The sequence below is a fragment of the Synchiropus splendidus genome, chromosome 9, assembly GCF_027744825.2.
Source record: "Synchiropus splendidus isolate RoL2022-P1 chromosome 9, RoL_Sspl_1.0, whole genome shotgun sequence".
Lineage (NCBI taxonomy): Eukaryota > Metazoa > Chordata > Actinopteri > Syngnathiformes > Callionymidae > Synchiropus > Synchiropus splendidus.
The window spans coordinates 15,576,371-15,597,703 of NC_071342.1; the positions used below are offsets into that span (position 1 = coordinate 15,576,371).

Here is a 21,333-nt window from a genome sequence, read left to right on the forward strand (position 1 = left end):
TGTGCACCATCTGTGTGCATGAGTTCATTCTTCCAGTTGGGCTAAGTGTTTTCATATGAAGTTTCTCGTCCTGGGCATCGTGATATACGGGGGGAAAAATGGACTTTGAAATAATAAAGTCATGCAGGCTGGATACATAATTCATGGTGCTTGTGATGTTTTGAAGGCTGGTTGCTAGTGTTTGAGTGAATAATTGAAGATTCAGGACGGATCAATGTTAGCTTCTCTCAGAGGTCATGGTCAAATTAACCCCTGCTGCTCGACAAAAAAAAAACAGCCGAATAGAAAAGTTCTGCAGACACAGACTCATTCCAATTATCTTGGTCATGGGACGTGGTTTTACCACGACAAAGATCACGCGTATCCCCAGGGTACGCTTGAGATAAACCGCATGAATTGGAGGTTGGGTCATCGTCTTGGAGCAATTCGTCTGGATTCAGTCAACCATCGCGGTGGGTTGTCATGTGGCATGATAGTTGACGTGGGGAATGATTAAACTGTACGTGTCTATATCTGGGGGGGTTGTTTATTCAGTAATTCCAATCTTCATTCGTCATGCTCCCATGTGCTCCATACCCTTCATTTAAATACACGGCTTCTGTTTCAGATCCGTCAGATATGTTCCCTAAGGTTGCCTGTAGCAGCATCACGCTGAATATTTATCATTTTCCCACCGAGAGACTTCATTACTTAGACCCGCGACGGAGCTGGTCAAAGGGCCTGTGATCACTTTATTGCGTGCAGTCAATTGCTAACGGCAAATCATCGCAAGGTAAACACGAAGATGGATTATATGACAGGCAAGGCTGGTCAGTCATCACATAGGCTTTTACTCAAAGGATGGATTGTCAGTAACCAGAAAGAGGAATGCAGCCTCACACTCTCATGAGGCAATATCTGTGGAAATATTAGTGTTTGACTAAGTGAATAATTTATTTGTGACGCTCGCGCTGCCTATTAATTGGAGTTCTCTTTCAATTTTCAGATCTCTTTGATCGATCCTCAAGGGACTCATGAAAGAACGATGGTTCACAGACAGCAATACGTTGTGGTGGTTCACCATAACCGATAAACATTCATTCATTCGTTTTTCCAGTGCTATTTCTTCTGGCTTCGCCTTAGTTAGCATGGCTAGCTACTGCAATAGGTGGAAAATAATAGTGATTATCCAAGTACGGTGAAATATTTTTCTTGCTTTTAAAGGCTTTGGTACTAGCTATGTTGGAGGAATGTGTCCATGTAGCTAAGGACCACTGGCTATGTTGTAAAACTTAATAACAGTAACAAATATTGGTCATTTACATTGAGCAAAATGAGGGTAAAATAGGTGCCTAAATTATGACTATATCTTGCGTCAATCTCCGTCAAGACTACCTTCCTTTCACACTGGATAAAGCTGTGTTCCAGTGAGGTCGGGAGTGGGACGTTGTAGTGGAAAGGATGTCACAGCTGTGTCCCAGTTGGCAAAGAACATTGTGACAGCTACGAAAGCGGAGTGCTTACTTCCTGTTTGAATCGACACCCGAGTTGTAAACTAATCATATCTCATGGCTAGCTGATGCTAACCCTTCTGCTAAGTAACTCTACGTTTTATCAGTTTGGTATCATTTATACTCATTTTTGGGAAGAATGTGGTAAAGTCTGCTACCACCTAAAACGCTAGCATCTTTGGTCTCACGTCCAGTTTGCATTCCTCTGTTAGTAGGCTAGTCTTTAGCCTACCACCCGCGTGTTTAGTGTATTTCACTCATGTTTTTCCAGCCAGTTGCGTTTCGTAATTCAGCTGTCTCTATTTTGTTGACTTGCAATTGTTTGCCAGGTACTAAAAGCTCCCATATAAATACAGAAGAAAGTGTTTAACCCATCCTTTCTCCTTTCTTTCCAGTCCAATTGAGTCCTGCCAGAACTTCTACAAAGACTTCACGTTACAGATCGATATGGCCTTCAATGTCTTCTTTCTACTTTATTTCGGCCTGCGGGTAAGTTGCCGTGATTGTTCCACCCTGTGTTCTCGTAACGTAAGAACTGTATGCTGTGTACATGAATCATTAATGTTCAACCTCCAGTCCCAGAATCACACACTAGTTTCCTCCTTATTTATAACACATCTGTCCCTTTATGTAATGCTGTCGCACCAAAATAGCATCCCAGTGATTTTACTGTATCCCAGCCCAAATGAATGAATAAATAAATAAACCCATAAGCTACTTACGACGGCGTGCGTGACTCAGCAACGGGGATGCATCTTTTGTGATTCCTGGTGCTGTGTTGGCAGGAGGAGGGACAGCCTGCCATTAAAATGGAGGAGCGGGGTGTTTTGAGGACGCTCTGAATAAATCAAACTCGAAATATTTCTTTTTTTTTTTTTACAGTTCATTGCGGCTAATGATAAGCTGTGGTTCTGGCTAGAGGTCAACTCAGTGGTCGACTTCTTCACCGTCCCGCCTGTCTTTGTGTCCGTCTACCTGAACAGAAGCTGGCTCGGTAAGTCCACCCCTTCAGTGCCGGTGACAGTGGTCTGTTGGGGAAACACCTCTTCAAATATCATCAAGTCATCCCAAACCAGTTGATGTCTGTTGGATAATTCCTATGCCAGGAGGGCAATGCATGTGTAATCCCTTGCCTCATGCATGAACGAACATCCTGTCCTGGCATCATAGAAAGTAGCAGGTGCAAAAGGTTTTTTGTAAGTGACAAGAAAAGCACCACTTTAAGCAAGTCCCACAATGCACTGCAACAGTTAAGACCCATTGTACTAAAACAACTTTGGATTCTGCTCTAATGGCACGCTCCAGTTACCAAAGCATAACAGGGTTGCAGGCATCGACCAGGCTAGCAATAGCCAGTGTTAGCATGGTCTGCATTGTGGTTCCCATGTACAGCGTTGACATTTAGATTTAAACTACATAAACATTTCTATATATATGTGGCAAACCATACCATCGATCTGACCGATTAAGAGGGCGAAGAAAAGGTCGAATTTACAAAGTAAGACTGCTACTCATTGTTGACACTGCCATCTTGGATTTCCCAACGTTCAACATGTTGAATGTTGTGTTTTCAGCTTGTTGTCATGTTTCCTCCTCATACATCATATCTTATCTGTGATCTCGCGGTCTTGGAGGGTGAGATTCCCATTCAGTGCCAGGACAGAACCTTTCTGTGTAAATGCACAGAAGCGATGGGTTGACAAGGTTTCATCACACAGTATTGAAGGGTAGATGAGGCTTCATGAAACAGTGTCCTGATTTTCAAAGGCCACCAGATGGCACTGTCTGCTGTAAAACGTTTGGACTTGAGGAACTAAATCAATAAGACCCCACATCATTTCTAAACCAAGAGCGCCATCTAGTGGCCTCTGAAAATAAGGACAGTGTTTCATCAACCCTGCAATAGTGTTTCACGATACCTTATATACTACTAGTGTCTCTTGTAGGTCGCCCCCTTGTGCAGCTGAACGAGTCTATGCAGTTGCTCGTGTCACACACTTGAGAGCCGCAGCCTGATATAAAATCAAACTTCTCCACTTCATCTTTTTATGCCTACCACTCTACTCTTTATTTATTCATGAACACCAAAAGTACTTCTTAGTTTCCAATTCCCTTTCTTGCCATCCACCTTCGCATGTCAGCCCTCTTTCACACGACCCCCTCCCCACCGCTCACTTCATTGTGAGTCTGTCTCAGAGGTCCCTCTTGCTCGGGGCCGCAGTCAACATTCCCTCATCATTGAAAGTGACAGTGCAGGGTTCCTCTGATGTTTCAGGGAACACAGACGCCATCAGAGTGGATGGGCTAATGGGGAGAGGAGTGACTCAGAGTCTGTGTGTGTGTGTGTGTGTTTGAGTGCGATTCATCAGTAATTGCTGCTTTAAGGTGTTTAAGCACCTGGAATACCACGCTGTGCCGCTAAAAATGCCCACGGTCGAGTCGGAATACACGGAACTGTACACATCTGAGCACACACTCTTGCGTGAGCAGACTGGGAAAACACCCTAACCTGCATTACATAACGCCCTAGTTTTCCGCTGCATTCAGAGAATTGCTGCCTAAATTAGACTGCAGCACAAAAATACTCCCTTTGAACTCATTCTTTTCCCCCGTAAATATGCATTCATAGCCTGGCTAGATGTCTCCATGTTAAGCCCGACAGTATGTTTTGGGTAGGTGCTTCAGATTTATACTGATAAAATATTTCCTTTGTAAGGCATATTTAAGGGCAGTAATGTAGCTAGAGGTTTTCTTTTACCGATCGATCTACGTTCCCACCCTCACCTATGGTCACGAGCTTTGGGTCATGACCGAAAGGATGAGATCGCGGATACAAGCGGCTGAGATGAGTTTCCTCCGCAGGGTGGCTGGGCGCACCCTTCGAGATAGGGTGAGGAGTTCGGTCATCCAGGAGGAGCTCGGGATGGAGCCGCTGCTCCTCCACATCGAGAGGAACCAGCTGAGGTGGCTCGGGCATGTGATCCGGATGCCCCCTGGACTCCTCCCCGGGGAGGTGTTCCGGGCATGTCCTACCGGGAGGAGACCCCGGGGAAGACCCAGGACTCGCTGGAGAGCCTGGTAACGCCTCGGAATCCCCCGGGAAGAGCTGGAGGAGGTTTGTGTGGATCAGGAAGTTTGGGCTTCCTTGCTCCGAATGCTGCCTCCGCGACCCGAACCCGAATAAGCAAGAACAAGCGTTCTTTGTGATTGAAGATTCCAGGTTGCAAGGCCTAGTGTACATGGCTTTAGCTAACCAATTTACACCGATCAATGTTCATTATTGTGTGTCAACAAAGGTACAAATGATCTTGGTAAATCGATAAATGTATGGATTGCTGTTTATAGTCTGGCGAAACAACAACGTAATTATTGTTTCTACTGTAATTAATCTGAGCAGCCATACTGTGGATGCGTTGTTATAGCTATTGAAAATAAGATTTTCAAGGTGAGTTAGCTGGGAGTGCACAGCATATTCTAGCCATAAACCTGACAGTGGCGGTTTTGAGGCGATGCCTTCTCCAGGTTGCTATAGAATGAGGCGCGGCCAACTAATCTGGCAGCACTCATGATGTAAGGTGTTCTCTCCTCATCCTCTGGAAGCTCTGATGTCTTGGTGAGGATGATGAAAGAGAGAGCAACGGTGGCCTGGATGCTGCTTGACATTCAGCAGAGATAATCCGACGCCATTAGACATCTACTGTCTTCCACTGCAGTCACTGAGAGAACCGAGGAGAGGCTCGCCTTTTTACCAAGGCGTCTTTGAATGCGTGTTCATAACGTCATAACTCCAGGCCCCATTTTCACCAGGACCTATCGGGTGGCTTCTCTCGCTGACTTTAGGAGATGTTTATTTTCTGCTAGCCAAAGCTTTAACATAACTGTAACTCAAGTCTTGTTGGCGCAACTGCAGTCTGTTTGTACGCTCCTCCACGTGTTAAAAGCTACATAAATTCTTGCAAACTGTCACTGATAAAATTAACAGGGTGCAGATCGGCAAGAGGATACCGTGCCCTCTCCTGTAACTAATTGGCAATGGCTACGAAAATAACGCTGTGTGCGTGGCAACAATTTCATTTAGATTACTGACATACAGGGTATAAATAATCCTCCATCACTGTTGTCAACTGTGTCATTCACATTTCACTGTACATGTTGGTGCTTCATTTTACAATGACTGCAGTATAACTACTACTAACACCGCTACCTCTACAACTCCTACCACTACCACAAATACCACACTTAATTTCCATATACTACTATGACTATTGTTACCTCTTCCATTATTGCTTTGACTTGTAATATTACTACTGGTACAAATGAGACTTTAAACTTCTGCTTCTATCTCTATGTTTCATGCCCATATGAACCCCGTATAAGCATGATAGTAATGTTGCTACAGTGTACACTATTTCTATTGCCACAACTACTTCTACAAAACCTAGATGTCACTCTTTCTCATTAACTTCAAATAAATAAATTTATGTCTCTGCAACCAGTTTTTCTTTCCCACTTCTACTACACCTACCTCCACTGCAAGTACTATTACTACTATCTCCATCACTGCAACTACATCTCTTAATTTTTATACAGTACACCTTCCTCTGCAACTATATCTGGCAAAATAAAATAAAATAAAAATAAAATAAATACTATTAAAACCGCAGTTCAAATCTACTATTCTAGTACTTACTGAAACAGTCACTACATTTATTCTACTTTTATTATGACTGCTTTAATGACGACTACGACCACTGCTGCTTTCACATAAACTATTTCCAAAAAACATAAATTTGCTTTACAACACTGCTGCTGCCATTGACACTATTAATTCAACTAATGTTACTACAACAAAATGTACTACAGTTATTATTCCTAGGACAAAATACAATGGGAAATTGCTTCTCTAACTAGTATAAACACCACTGTGAACATCACTTTAGTTGCATTATCTACTATTGTGTATACACCTCTAGCGCTACTACTGCACAAGTAGTACTTTGGCTTTCACCATAATTGTTTCAACTTAAGAACCGTGCTGCTTCTTCAGTGAGCTTACTCGATTTCTAAAACATTAAAACATAAGCAACTATACCGTAAGCTTCTACTGAAGCTACACTCTCTGTACTATGATAAGCAGTACTACCGCTACTGTATCTATTCACTACAGAGAGCCGTTCAGTCTCAGAGGTTGTGCGTAAGCGCAGTTGTTTGATTAATGATACTGGACAACACTTGACACGGTTACAATACTGATCTTAAACAGTCAATAAACTCATCCATAATTGGTCCTTTTCTCATTCACTTGAGTGCTTTAACAGCCTTTGTTGGAGGAGGGCGGCGCGGTGGTTAAGATTGTTTACTGAGCAATGTATTCCCAGCAGATTAATTCACACTTCCCTTTCTGGATTACACACCGCAGCAGTGTGAGGCGTTGTAATTACGCAACACCTGGCTGCGTGTGAGTGCACTCTTTCCACTTGGGTTTAAAGAATGGGCTTCTGATGGAGGGTTCTGCCCTATCATGTGCTCTTAGAAAGTACTGTAAACGCAGTCTGAGTTCAGAGACATGTTTCTTCTTGCTTCTGCAAATTGGACATTGATAAAGAGGAGGAGGAGAGAGCGACGTGAGGCTAATGTCGGAGGCCATGTGGAGTTCTTGCTTGGAAAAAAAGAAATTAATCTCCTCTAACAACTTGAACGCAGTGTTGGCCCCCAGAGAGGCAGCAGGAAGGGATTAGCATATGGCTGTTTGAAATGACTACTGTGGCTCAGTGCTCTCACACCTTTCTATCACATCCAGGACTGTTCTGGAAACTTGAAGGAAGAGGAGTGACGTTTCTGGAGAGCAGCGGGCTTGGACTTCAGAAGCAGCGCTAGTGCTGAACATCTACAGAGTGAAATAATAAAATATATGATAATAATAGCCTAAAAGAGTTTTTTTTTAAGTACAGGAAATTTTTATCTTGTTAAATGTTAAAATGAATTAAAAAAAAAATTTAAGCATTATTGTTGTAAGTGTAGTGTATAATTATGAAATGAAAATCAATATGTCATTGAAAGGAAAAAAAATATTCTGATTATATAAAATATAATCCGAAATGGTAATTAATTTTGCATTATTGTATCATTAATTTGCGTTATTGTATGTGTTCCACTGCGACAAAATCAAATCAATATTAAACAAGCTATGTACCTAGACAATGAGATCTTTATCTATAAGCTATGCCTTTATTTCACATGTTGATAATTTTCCCTACAAATTTAAACCTTACCTAAAATCTGCCCCCCCGCCCGCTTTTTAAGTTATTATTATTTTTTGTATGAATAATTAAGTCTTCCATCATTGATAGTTGCTTCCTGAAAATGACTAGAATATTATTAAATACTGCGTAAAGCTGCACATTTATTTACTAAAAAACGGAATGGAGAGAATATAATAGAATATAGAATATAGAGAATATAATATTGCATATATTTATATAATCGACTGATTATGTTGATGTTGTTATTAAAATAAAAATAAAAAACCTACCACTCTCGTAAATCGACGTTTTCGTCTGAATATTCAAGTGAAAATCTGTCCTTTTTCCAAGTGTTGGAGCGAGCTACACCTGAAGTGTGATTTTAACCTAAACTGCTGCTGCCTTCTAGTGGAATTTGGATGTACTGCGTCTCCATAGAACCATGGCACTGGAAGCTTTTCTTTGGCAGGAAGCCTCTGTGTTCATTTAGAGAGGAAATACACGTTTCTCTGAGCTTAAGCCTCTTTGATTTAGCTGCCCGATTGCTTTGCTTCGTTTTGTAACTAAATTCCCCAGCTATACTTTTGGGAGATTTTTTTTTTTTTTTAACGTTTAAGTGGATGACGTTGAGACTTTGGTCTTTGCTAGTGCAGAATAGGCTGGCAGCATTGTGTCAGAAGAAGCGCTCCAGATTGCTGACTGATAAAAAGCTTCCTGTGGATGCCAGCGGCTGCATCAGGAGACTCAGAGAACACGGCCCTGGTCGTAATGCCTGAATGAAGTCAGGCTGGCATTAGCTGCGGAGGGCTTTTCTTTTTTTTTTTTTTTTTTTTTTTTTTTTTCAATGAGCGTCTGTCCAGCTGACACGTGTGTGAAAGAGGCTTTGGCCTCTGTGCTGAGGGGATTTCCTAGTACACCAGCACGTGTCAGAGGGTTCAGAAATTCATTGAGTTTTTCTGCTCAAACGGTGGAGGATTGTGTTGTGTTACGTCAGGGGATTTTCAATCTTCCCTTTCCCAGCCGCTCAAGCCGGGTCATTCCCAAAATCTGTTGCCTTGGCTTCCCGAATTTCAGAAAAAAGCAACGGAAAGAATAGACGACCTACTTCAAGCAAGGAGCCCAATTCTTTAAGGGGCAAAGTGAAAGACTTTTTAAAAAAATTTACTGAAATGTATCAAGAGTTTTTGGACTTTGCTCATGGACAGAGCAGTTGCTTGTTTCAAAAAGAAACATTGGGTCTACTGCTTGTGTCAAACTGAAGGTGTGGGGGCCAAGCTTGGCCCGTCAAGTAACTTGATGTGGCCTTTAACTACAAATGGTTGCCTCAGAGTAAAACTATATATTAATTGAAAGAATGCTGTACCAGCCATGAATGAATGCATTTTGAAACCAGGAAGACGAGTTTTATGTTAAAATGTACCTCCAAAAATGTATTGTACATTGTACATGGGGAGCGTAAGTCCCGCCCTTCTACTTCCGCCACACGGGACCTAAGTTAATAAAAAATCTGACTGAGAGTGAATGGAGAAATGCAAATAATTTTCTGATAGAACTTGAAATACGCCATAGAGCTTACATATCATGTATGTGAATTTGAAAGATACATTCAAGAGCACTGCTTTTCAATCAGCATCAACAGTTACTTTAGGTTTTGTGTGACGTGTAGTAGCAAACTACAATGCTTGTCGCACTCGATAGTCGGTCGAGTGAAAGCCAGCGTGCAGCTAAGTGCTAGACATTAAGAGCTAATGTTTCAAATTAGTTACACGACAGACGTAGTTGAAACTCACATCATTATTTATCATTTTAATTGAGGTGCAGCATATGTGACCTCGCAATGTTTACATCTGATGTAGAGAGTGTGACACCACATTCACATGGAACAATGGAGCCGTGAAACATGACAAAAACAAAAACCACGGCTTTGTCAATCCGATCAGAATAGGCTCAATTGTTCCGCCTTTCTTTATACTTAAGACTGGAGTTGAAGTTCAACAAGACGTGAGCGACACGGCAGTGGCATTGCCTTCCTCGTCTTGATGGGTAGATGAGGTTTTATGACACAGTGTCCTGATTTCCAGAGGCCACCAGATGGCGCTGTCTGCTGTAAAATGTTTGGACTAATTTAATGAAGCCTCACATCATTTCTAGACCAAGAGCGCCATCTGGTGGCCTCTGAAAATGAGGACAGTGTTTGATCAACCGTCCAACACTGTTTCATGACACCTCATCTGCAGTACCCGTCACTATCACTGCTCACATCTGGTCTTTCCACTAAGACCAGACGCCTCGGCGTCTGACATGTATTCTCCAATCGCAATCTGACCGGTGAATGTCTTGGTTCCCTCAGTAAGTAATGGATGAATTGAATGTTTGGGAACCTCCGGAAGGCCTCCAAAGTTGGAAGCGGGATGCAGGTTTAGAAATTGGGATTATTGTTTTGTCCATCATTGTTATGAGTCCTTTGATCTCCGCTAATCCCTCCCGTCTCGGATCTGTATTTCATCGTCTGTATGTTGACGGGATGAAAATGTTGTAAATGAGTGAGAGAGTGGAGGACAGGTACATTTGTCTGGTTTGAAGGTTTAAGGGGATTAGAGACAATGAAAGCACTCTGACACAATTTGATCTCAGACCTGTTTGATGGTCGGCACGGAGAATCCCACAGCTTCCTCAGGATCTTTACTTCACTTTTGGTAGCTCGGGACAATGATTCCTCCCAAACTGCTGATGTACCGGCGCACTCACAGTGAGGCGGACCCGCAAACCCCCCAGGAGACTTTTAGACGCAAGAAGTCGTGTGGCGATCTTTTCCAGAACGGCTACAGGGTAGCGCCGAGGCACCGTGCGCACCAGAGGAGGATGAGAACGACCGGCCGCTGTCTCTCAGTCCTTGTGTATTTACGACTCATCTGCAAGTGGGGTACATCACATGTCTGTGCAGCGACTGAGACTGACCTGATTTTGGATTGTTTGTCATTACTTCTAGATACAATCTGTTTTAGTCTCTGACTATTTTCATTCTGTTGATTTTCAGTCCAGTCATGTCAAATGGCTCCAGCTTGTACATGAGCAGAAACACAATTGTGCCTTGTCCTGACAGAAACTACTGGTATTTGTGTTGCTGCTACTTCAATTTGAGACCAGTCATGTGGTCACATTATTTTCTGTGACATTATATACTGTGTCTGTGACAAACCTAAGAACAGATGGATCGAGGAAAGGGTCTTACATTTAACATACATGTATTTATTAAATATAATGAATCAAGGAGAAACTCAGGAAAAAGTGCAATAACTCTAGTATATTACATGCTTAAAATATTTAATAAAAAAATCGTTTTGTACACATTTTATTAATTCGTTTTATTTTTTATAAAGAAAAAGCTTCAATATAAATGAAAGTATTGGAGGGTCTTTTAGGGGGTAATTGTCTTAAATATGCGTAAAATAAATACGCTAAATATATATGATTGAAACACTGTTAAAATGAGCTTCACTAATTTAAATTAAAAAAAAAAAAACAAAATAAACGATCTCTTTGAATTAACATTTCAATTTAGCTATCAATAGTTTTGAAGGAATAATACTGTAAAGTGGGAAGAAAATAATTCAAACAGTAAAAGAAGAAGGAAAAAATAATAATTAAAATGTATGATGCAGTTCTACACTGACCTCATGGTAGATGCGAAGGACGACATTTTTGTCATATCCAGCATTTCCAGAACGATCATAAATTCAAGTCGTCAGGTTCATAAAAATACCTCTTGGCAATAACGGGTACAGGCTCATTGAAAGGGTGGGCAAGTGTGTTCTGGCACCACCTGGTGGTGGAATCAGAACTGCAGCCTCGTGCTCACCTGCTAGCCAACGCAGGAAGTGCTAGTCCTTGTGAGCGGATGTTCTATAACTCGGTGTTCAAACATACCTTCAACTGTCCACAAATTCATCCGTCGTTCGGCAGCACAGGGCAACTGTCAGATCTGTACGGGTCAGTTTGTCTAATCTCTGTCTCTTTCTCTCCATTTTAGGTCTAAGATTCCTGAGAGCGCTGCGGCTAATACAGTTCTCTGAGATCTTACAGTTTTTGAACATCTTGAAAACAAGGTAAACGCTGCAACATGGAGTGTCTCCCACTGTTCTGTCTGACTGGCTCTTTTCCTGCTCAGCAATTCCATCAAGCTGGTGAACCTGTGCTCCATCTTCATCAGCACATGGCTCACCGCTGCTGGCTTCATACATTTGGTGAGTGGACAGCTAGTCAACATTAGCAAAGAAGTTCAGTCAAGGTTCAGACTTAATTCACTCAAGTGCTCACCGGAATTATCCGGCAACATTATGAGCTCCAATCTCATTTGCGACTTTCCCTATTTGTTATTTTGCCATTTGACTGACTGGTCGGTGCATATTTCTTGTCAAGATAAAACAAACCTAATTCTTAAAACCATTATACGCTGCTTGGCCAAACAAAAAGTCGCCTCCTGGATTGAGGGTTGCTGCAGTTGGTCATGGTTCAGCAACATGATGTGCTCAAAGCATGAGGTCAGCTGACTACCTGAATACACGGCACAGGCATATTCCAAGATGACAATGCCAGGATTCATCGGGCTCAAATTGTGAAAGACTGGTTCAGGGAGCATGAGACATCATTTTCACACTGGGATTGGCCCCCACAGAGTCCAGACCTGAACCCCATTGAGAATCTTTGGAATGTGCTGGAGAAGGCTTTGCGCAGCGGTCAGACTCTACCATTATAAACGCAAGATCTGGGTGAAAAATTCATGCAACGCTGGATGGAAATAAATATTGTGACATTGCAGAAGCTTATCGAAACAACGCCACAGTGAATACGTGCTGTAATCGAAGCTATAGGCCGTCCAATGGAATATTAGAGTGTATGACCCTTATTTTTGGTGGCGACTTTTTTTTCTTTTGGCCAGGCAGTATATTTTATCGCTAAGGAATAATGGATATCAGAAATAGAATTGCAGTTCTTCTTTTCGCCACTAGAGGTCAGTCTAGCTCCTATTCGTCTGTCCTGCTCTGGGACAGTGCCATCCAGCCTGGAGTCAATCTAACCTGATTAAAGAGGTTCTCCAGTGTTTACAAATGTGCTGGGGTGTTTATAACTCGTCCCCTCGCTGCTTTCGTTTAGGTGGAAAACTCAGGGGATCCTTGGGAAAACTTCCAGAACTCCCAGTCACTTTCCTACTGGGAGTGTGTCTACTTGCTGATGGTGACCATGTCCACGGTGGGCTACGGGGACGTCTATGCAAAAACCACTCTGGGCCGCCTCTTTATGGTCTTCTTCATCCTCGGCGGTTTGGTAAAAATAAGACTTCTGTTTATCCTCCCTTCCTTCCCCGGATCCCCCTCCCGATCCCACCACTCCTTGGATATTAAAACATCTGTCTATTTGATTACTGCTGTAATATATACTCTTCTAATGCTAGAACTATGTTGCCAGTATGATATCTGTGCCCTAGTTATGTCCTCCTTTTCAGCCTTCTGTATCTTGTCCTGCAGTTAATATGTTCTTCTCCTTGTGTCTCCTTTTGTCTTATGAATCAAAGCTAATGTTGTTATTACTTTCTTAAAGCAGTTGCGGTTTCAGGACACCCTTCCTCCTGTGTCTCTTCCCACAATTCCAACAAACACAGGGGCTGGGAGATGTGGCTTAGGCCGGCTTGACTGTTACCACGGCAACAACAGCCTCCCACTTTCACCCTCAGTCTTTATTTCCCTGACTTAACTGTCACCCGTACAGTGACTTGGAAGCAAACTTTTTCTTCTTTAGAAGCACTTTATGGCTTTATTCGGTCGGATATCGCTTTGCACTGATGACCCGCAGCTGTGTTTACCATCTTGTGGTCATGGCGATAGAATGTATTTTTGCCAAAGCGATGAAAATTCTGGAAGACTTTAGGCCTTTTACATTTTTGCCTGTCATCAGCAGTGATTGAAAAATGATTTCAAGCTGGAGATGATTTCCAGGCCAGACTGTTAAACCGAGGAATTTATCAGTGAATCTGGAAAAAGGCCTGCGCTCAACAGCCATTGAAAAAATAAAAAATAAAAAACAACAACATTTGAGCTCATTTTCAAATGTTGGTTTCTAAGCTAATGTCATAAACACTTTATTAGTCTTTTAAGATTAGTTGCATAATTTGTTTTTATTTATTTCTAATTTATAAAACCTACTGACATTCCAAAAAAAATAGGAATAAACTGTGAGCTTATCACGCAAAAGAACATATAATAAGGTAAATATAATTGGCTGTTACAACTATTACAGTGTGTTGTTTTATTTTAAAAGTGGAAGTGCCTCATGCAAAACAAGGAACAAAATTAATAAACTAGTGATATTGCTATGCTGCAGTATTTATTTTGGCCTTCTTAAACTTTCAATGATTAAATTAATATGTTAAATGTCAAGCTAAATTAATAAAGTATCTTCTCATTTGTATCGGCAAAATTGTATTCAACGACTCTGACTACGATCTGCGCCAATAAAATCTGATTTAAGTATCAAAATAATTGTCCTACACCTATTTTATTGAAATATTTTGGGTTAAATATTCCTAGTACACTCAGCTCAAACAAACAGCAGAGGGCAGACAAGAGAGTTGTGAAGAAGAGCTGCTTGGAATGAAGGCGAAAGAGAAGAATAGTCACATGAAAGTAGTAATAAAAGTAAATAACTGACCGTGATTTGGTTGTATGTTGTGCTTTATAAAGTGTAAATCTGCTGCCTGTTTCTAAATGGAGCTGGACCTTCTGTAAAGTAAGCCTCTTTCTAACCAACCCTCTAAGTTCACTGAAATACATTCGCCTGTTCTGGAGTCCATGACTGGCTGAGGTAGCTGATCATGTACCTGGTCACGTAGATATCCAGCCATGTTCAATGCTTATGCAATGTCGAATTATTTACGGTAAAGCAAATTATTTCTTTTGAGAACCTGTTTTTATCTATTAGGTTGAGGTTGCCATTATATGTCGTTTCATTACGTGGTGATCCATTCCTGCTGACCTTTGCAAAACGCATCCGGCTCATTTCCAAGCCCAACAAATGAGTCTTAATGTGTTTTGCAGCCGTGGAGCATCAGGTAGGCCTTTTCGCATCGACCTGCCACACCGTCTGTGTTTGTTGGACAAAACATGGCACATAGGTTTGTTTTATTTTTGAAAAAAAACTACAATAATCTCTCAGATCCATTCAAATTCTGCTCTCCAGAAAGGGTCTGGGTGCTGTCACTGACTGTCTATCAGCGGTGATGGATTCTAAAACCACTGATTCTAATTTGTTTCTTAAGTGAAAAGGGCTATTTTACTCTAGACTTTTCTTCTTCTGGACAGAAATCTGGATCACCAGTTTTCCCACCACCCTCTCTGCAGCGTAGTAGTCTCCGTTTTTAGTCTCTTCTTCTGTGCTCTATCTTCTCCTTAGGCCATGTTTGCCAGCTACGTCCCTGAAATCATAGAGTTAATAGGAAACCGCAAGAAATATGGTGGTTCCTATAGTGCGGTTAATGGGAGAAAGTAAGTATTACAGATGGTTCTGCTGTTTTCTGTGTGCGGTAGAACCCTCTCTGCATGCTTTTTTTCTGTTTTTCTGTTCCATGCATGTAGGCCATGTTTGCTCGCTACGTGCCAGAAATTGCTGCTCTCATCCTTAATCGGAAGAAATACGGAGGGAGTTATAACTCGACTCGAGGCAGAAAGTAAGTTGAAATCCAGACAAGGTGTGGTTGTGTGACTCAAGTGCGCCCCCATCAAGTTTGATAGTAACTGGGGGTGAAATAACTTCAAAATGTGAAGTCACACGGCGTGACTGGAGACCTTGGCCACTAGAACACACATGTCCCTCCCTTTGTTCTCTTTCTCTCTGTCTTGTTTTCTTTCTCTGTCTCTTTCTGACCATCATTCTGAGCTTCTCCTAAAGTCATTCATGTGCTGTGCGGCTCTTTCTGCTCCTTTGTTGCGCTTTATTTTAATTTGGGGAATAGAGATTTCATGACTGCTATTGTCTCCGCTCACTTTGACATTTTGGACTCGGATCAATAGGGATGAATTAGCACCATCAAGGTGAAAGAAAGAAGTCATGAAACCCCTACTCAAGGATCGTTTTCACCGGAGTAAAAAAGATGAATCACATCTGCAAGTGCATTTTTATTGGTGGTCCTTTCAAGCATCATCAATCTCAATGACCGTTGCAAGATACTTTTCCTCTTTTATTTGGCACGTTCTATCCGCCTTTTTTTTTGTCTTCCCGAATCTGCGTTATTTCTAGCATGTCGTTTTGTGGCTTTTCCATCAATTGGGATTTTTGTGAAAAAGCCAGCCTCCTGGTCTGTCACCGCTCCCCCACTGCATCATCAATGCTTGACATGACTCTGGCCCTGATCTTCAGTCAGCTCCCACACCCTGAATGCTGGTTGCCTCGCTCCCTTTGAAGGCTCTCGGTTGCTTTTGGTTTGCTCTGCTTGCCTGGTTTTAGATGCTTGTCTCTCTCTCGTGTTTGTGTTGGTGCTTGTGAAGCTTGTTGTGTAATTGCAATGTGAAGGTATGACGATGTGAGTGCGCTCTTTCCTTCACTGCTCAAACTGGAGTGATGCTCAGCAAACAGATCAAATCCAGATTCATCTCCACGGTCCTCTCTGCCTTCTTGCCAAACGCACGTCAGCAACAACTACGCTTATTTCACAACACACATATTACTCTCCAAATCTGGACATTTATCACTGTGTTTGTCCTAAACACTGATTCCAAATCTCATTTTGTTATGTAGCATTTTACTTTTTACTTGTCCCAAGTGCCATACCGATGCTTGACCAATTTTGTGACTTTAAAATCAGACCACGACATAATATTTTTTCTCATTTCAGACGGAATTTCATTCTATTTGATGTCTACACACAAAACAACTTTTATTAGGGTCTTTTTTTTTATCGTAGCCATTAGTGTTTTAATGCTTTTGAGGACTCATATACTGTACATCCCTGCTTTGGCAGTCTTAAATCTTAAATTATTGTGTGATCCGCAGAAAACACTGCAAAAATAATACTTAAAATATAAATATCTAATCTAATGTAGAAATACAAATAACTAATTATGTATAATTAGTCTTTTTTTTTCATGAAGGCGTATTGCAAAGTGTTTTTGATCAACAGTTTCAGTCACACTTTTTTGAAGTCCAGGTGTTTCGTGAAGTGGAAACACTTTCTTTTAAAACAATAGAAAAGTCAGTTTTAAATCAGACATGCAGTGGGTTGAAGATCTCTTTTTGGTCTTGCAGATCTCTTGAGCTTTGGAGTTCTGTTCTGCATGGCCGCTCTAGAGTAGGAGGAAAGTAAACAAACATGAAACCTGTCATAAAGGTGTGTCGGGGATAAGCTAATGCTATTTTAAGCTTTGTCGTGAAAAAGAGATTCACGGTAGAGCATACTGTAAATAACTGTAAATAGTAGGGAGCTATTTTTTTGCATTGATGAACACTCTAGTGAGGGCCAAAATGGAGCTGAGTAAAGTGGAACTGCTTCATCTCCTCATTGAGAAAAGCCAATTGACGTGGCAAGGTCTCCTTTTTTCGGAAGTGTTGAGCAACTGGGAGGAGGCCCAAGACACGTTGGCGAGACTAAATCTCTCGGTGGGTCAGAGAACCTCTATGTCTTCTGCCAGGAGAGGTGTGGAGAGGAACACCACGGCCTCTCTGCTCCGGCTGCTGCCCCTGCAACCCGAACTCGTAGAAGCAGTGGAAGATGGATGGAGATAGTTGGGGATCACATAAGGCCATAGTTTATGTCACACACTGGGTGTTGGCCTATTCCAATTGTGCCCAAGCGAGTCAGCCTCCTCGCAGGTCCATTACCACCACTAGCATAAAAGCCTATATCGTAGGGAGGCGGTGGTCGGTAAGACCACGACTGAAGGAAGGAGACTTTCTGCCATTGCTATGTTGTGTCTTCGTGTCGCATTAGAGCTACGTATTAGGTAGTAACAGCAACACTGCTCCCACAGATTCTGCTGGTACTGCGCTGTTTGGTCCGTATCCATGAACTTTTAAGAAACGTGCAGAAATACGGACAAAATGAACGCAGAGCATGGACAGAGTGCTCCGTCTGGGTTCAGATATGTACGTTATGTTGAGCACGAATGGGCCTTCAGTCTAAGTAGAAAGAGCTTTCCCACAACTAAGTAAATCATCTTTCACAAGAGTCACTATCTCCTGCTATTCCCATCTTACCTTCCCCATTTCCTTTAATTTAGGGTTGAAATAAAGAGCAGTCCTGCAGAGATGCTTTTGTGCGATAATGTTTGCCTGTCAGTGCCATTAGATTGATGAAATGTTATATTTGGCCGGCGACCTCAGCCCAGGCCCACAAATGGGTGCTGAGAGAAGCTTGTCAAAACCAGGAGATAGTTTCTCCTGCACACTTTATTTTCCTTCGCCGCGACCCGACTTGTCCCTCCCTGTCAGGCGAACACATGGCAACGATCAAGCGATACACACCAAACACAAAGCCACTAAGTCGGACCAGGCTTTCTGCATTATAATTTAGATATCTGTGTATTTGCTGTTTACGTACTTTAGGATTTGACATCTTCACCAAATCAGTTTGTCATGTGGGCATGGCCAAGCCATCGGATGGTTATCAGCGAGATGCCGCCAGCAAGAATAAGCCGTTTGAAATGTGATTACGTGTATCTGCGTGATCACCAAGAGGGTAAACAATGAGGTCACAATACCTATTCCAAACCTCTCCTTTACCTCTTGAGCTGTCATTTAGAACAGGCCTGGAGAGGATTTCTTGGATGCGAGCATGTTTGGAAGGACATTCACGTCAGCGGCGAACACACACTTTTGCTAATGGGAAAACGTCATGTTTTGTCTGCGACCCAAGGTTTTATGGTTTTCACTTGATTTTAGATTCCTGGGGATTAAACAGGGCTTCAACTCTGTCTGACCTCTGGGATTTTTTTTTTTAAAACAATACACCAAAACATGAATCATATACCATATATGGTAAGGTAAGGTAAGGGTGCGTAGAGGAATGTGCCTGTGGAAGCTTGATCTACTGTACATGATGGATTAGAGCAGTAGGTGAGTCAGGTCTGTTGCTGATGTTTGAGCTCCCCTATTTGTTCCTTTCCTACCTGCATTGATGGATGTCATGTGACTGCATGGTTTGTGGGCATGCTCCCTTTTTTTTATTGTAATAGTCGTGGTGTCATTTTGGATTGATGTGTTCTGTGTTTTGGTTCTTAAAATTGAGCGCATGTACTTTATTTCAATACAACTGAGCCACCAATAGACCAAAAAAGCCTGTAATAAAGATGTCATTTTGTAGCGATGTGGAAAGGGTTGTGACGCTAGCATTTAAACCAAGTGCTAATGGCTAAATGCTAACACTGGAGTTGTGTTGCTTGTGCGGAAATATATTTGTTAACGGAATTTGAACCGGAACATCACAGGGCATTAATCTTCCCTCTAACCTTGGAGAAGGGCACTCATGCACAGGCAGAAGGAAAACATGACTGATGTGTTCGGCCTCTTGAAAAGAGAGTCGCCTTGTGCCAAATGCTCCCGGCTGCCCGCAGACATCTCAGCTCATCAGCTTTGAGAGACCGCATGACCCTTACGCTCAACTCTGGCCAACGATGCCATCTATGCTGCTCATTAGGTTCCTTTTAAAGTGCAGAGGCAACATCTGCGAACGCCATTATGTCCCCGAACATCTCGGAACTGCCACTCATGTCCTCATGTCTGCTAAGTCACGTTGCCAAGTCCACTTCATTGGAGCGCTGGCCCCGTCCATCTGGCCCTCGGTAGGAGCAGTGATCCGGACTTTCATCTGACTTCAATAAAAAATTTGCGATTCCCTCCGACCTGCCAAATCGAGTCCGGTTTCCGTAACGCTCGTTGAACTTTTAGACGTTAACTGTTGAAGGTCAATGTGTTCGCCAGAGCTTCAATGTCGGCTGTGAGAGAATGATGGTGAACTGGAGGAAATCTGTCATAACAAATTGAGTGTGATGATTCACTGTTGAATAGAGATCAGATATGACTGCTGTGATTTCTTTTGTCCGGGAAAATTCAACCCAGGTCCAGGATTTCTGGTGTTTATTCCACCAAACTCGGTGCTCGCAGGCCTTGCTGGGTTAATTGGTGTAACTGCCGCCTGTCCAAAGTAATCCGCGTCATTCCATGAGCTGTGCTCTACTCATCAAGTTTGGAATCGTCGTTTTCACTCAAGTTCACGATTGACTTTCCAAACTCCAAATGTTCCTGGATAAAGATGATTAAAGGCAACAGATTGGTCGATAAGTGGATTAGAGCGCTAGCTTCAAACTCTGTTCAGTTGGGGTCGTATGCGTTGGTGAACGCATCCAAACTTTCCCCGACAACTACCTTGAGCTGCAACTACTCAACGGGGAAGTAACTTAAAGAGTGGGAGGCCTGTGATGCCTTTAACCCAATGTGATTTTAGAGCTTCAATGACGGGGGATTCAAACCCTATAATGCCTTTAATATGGGGCCACATACATGCATTTTTACACTGAATTACAATGAATTAAAAATGTCTGATGACCTCAGTTTAACAAAATAAGCTACTAAAATGGGCTGTAAGGGATAAAATGGGGTCTTAGCTGCGCCCCAAAATGGTATGTAGTTTTTTTTATCCTCTTTTGGATAAATTCTAACTTCCACTTAGAACAGCATCTGTTGGAAAATCTGCAAATCTTTCAGATTCTTGTCAGATAGGGGGCATTTACTCCAAACACCCTAGAGGTGAACTTTAAACTCCACTCTGTCCTACGACCCGAGACCAAACATCCCTTTGAATTTATAAAAGAGTTTTCCGATGCAACCTCCAACATTTCTCGCGGCTGTAATCAGCCCTTCGCTCCGTCTGACAGATCCCACTGCTGTAATGCTCCGCTGAACCTTGCCAAGCACCCGTCAAATACACTGAGGTCCTGTTTAGAATTTGTGTCAACCCCGGGCCTCCAAATCACTTTGAAACCTTTATTTAATGCTCTGTATAAAAGCAGGATCATATTGATGTTCATGTCTTTGTCAACATCCATTCCGCTCACAAAGGGTGGTTTGGCCGTCGGGACAGCTTTTATATTGAGAACGGATGACAGTCCGACCACAGTGGGCTCCGTGATTATATCGTAGAATTTCTAAAGTGGATCACAGTTGAGTGTTTCATTGCACTTGTCGTGCGGAATTTAACCATGTTAATTTCAGCGGGGGGAAAATGTTCCCTCTAAAAGCAGAGCAGATCTAAATCAGTTATTTGGTGGCTTTGAGAGTCTGTATTTGAGGTAGCCGTTGCTGTGCTTTGGTTTGACTGATCATCGTTCGAGACATGCCAGTGTCAGCTATGACTTATGTCGCCCACTCAAGACCATGTCTTCCCCTCTTGCAGGCATATTGTCGTTTGCGGTCATATTACCCTCGAAAGTGTCTCCAACTTCCTCAAAGACTTCCTACACAAGGACAGGGATGATGTCAATGTAGAAATTGTTTTTCTCCATAAGTAAGTTAACGTTCCTCTCCACTCCAGCTCAACTGTTCAGATGTTATCGATACAT

The 21,333-nt window shown here is 42.3% G+C and overlaps 1 protein-coding gene across 15 annotated transcripts in view; it reads left to right on the forward strand.

Annotated features, from left to right (window-relative positions):
• LOC128764652 (calcium-activated potassium channel subunit alpha-1) overlaps window positions 1-21,333 on the forward strand; it is a 152,827-nt gene that overhangs the window by 81,077 nt on the left and 50,417 nt on the right. For 10 of the 15 annotated variants that reach the window (XM_053874585.1, XM_053874586.1, XM_053874584.1 and 7 more), the window contains exons 4-10: window positions 1,886-1,979; window positions 2,373-2,484; window positions 11,763-11,838; window positions 11,901-11,976; window positions 12,887-13,057; window positions 15,179-15,270; window positions 21,168-21,278. In XM_053874585.1, coding sequence (XP_053730560.1) covers window positions 1,886-1,979; window positions 2,373-2,484; window positions 11,763-11,838; window positions 11,901-11,976; window positions 12,887-13,057; window positions 15,179-15,270; window positions 21,168-21,278 — 732 coding nt within the window. Of the gene's footprint in view, window positions 1-1,885; window positions 1,980-2,372; window positions 2,485-11,762; window positions 11,839-11,900; window positions 11,977-12,886; window positions 13,058-15,178; window positions 15,271-15,360; window positions 15,453-21,167; window positions 21,279-21,333 lie in introns of all 15 variants that reach the window. The other 5 variants (XM_053874575.1, XM_053874590.1, XM_053874581.1 and 2 more) reach the window with 1 other exon arrangement.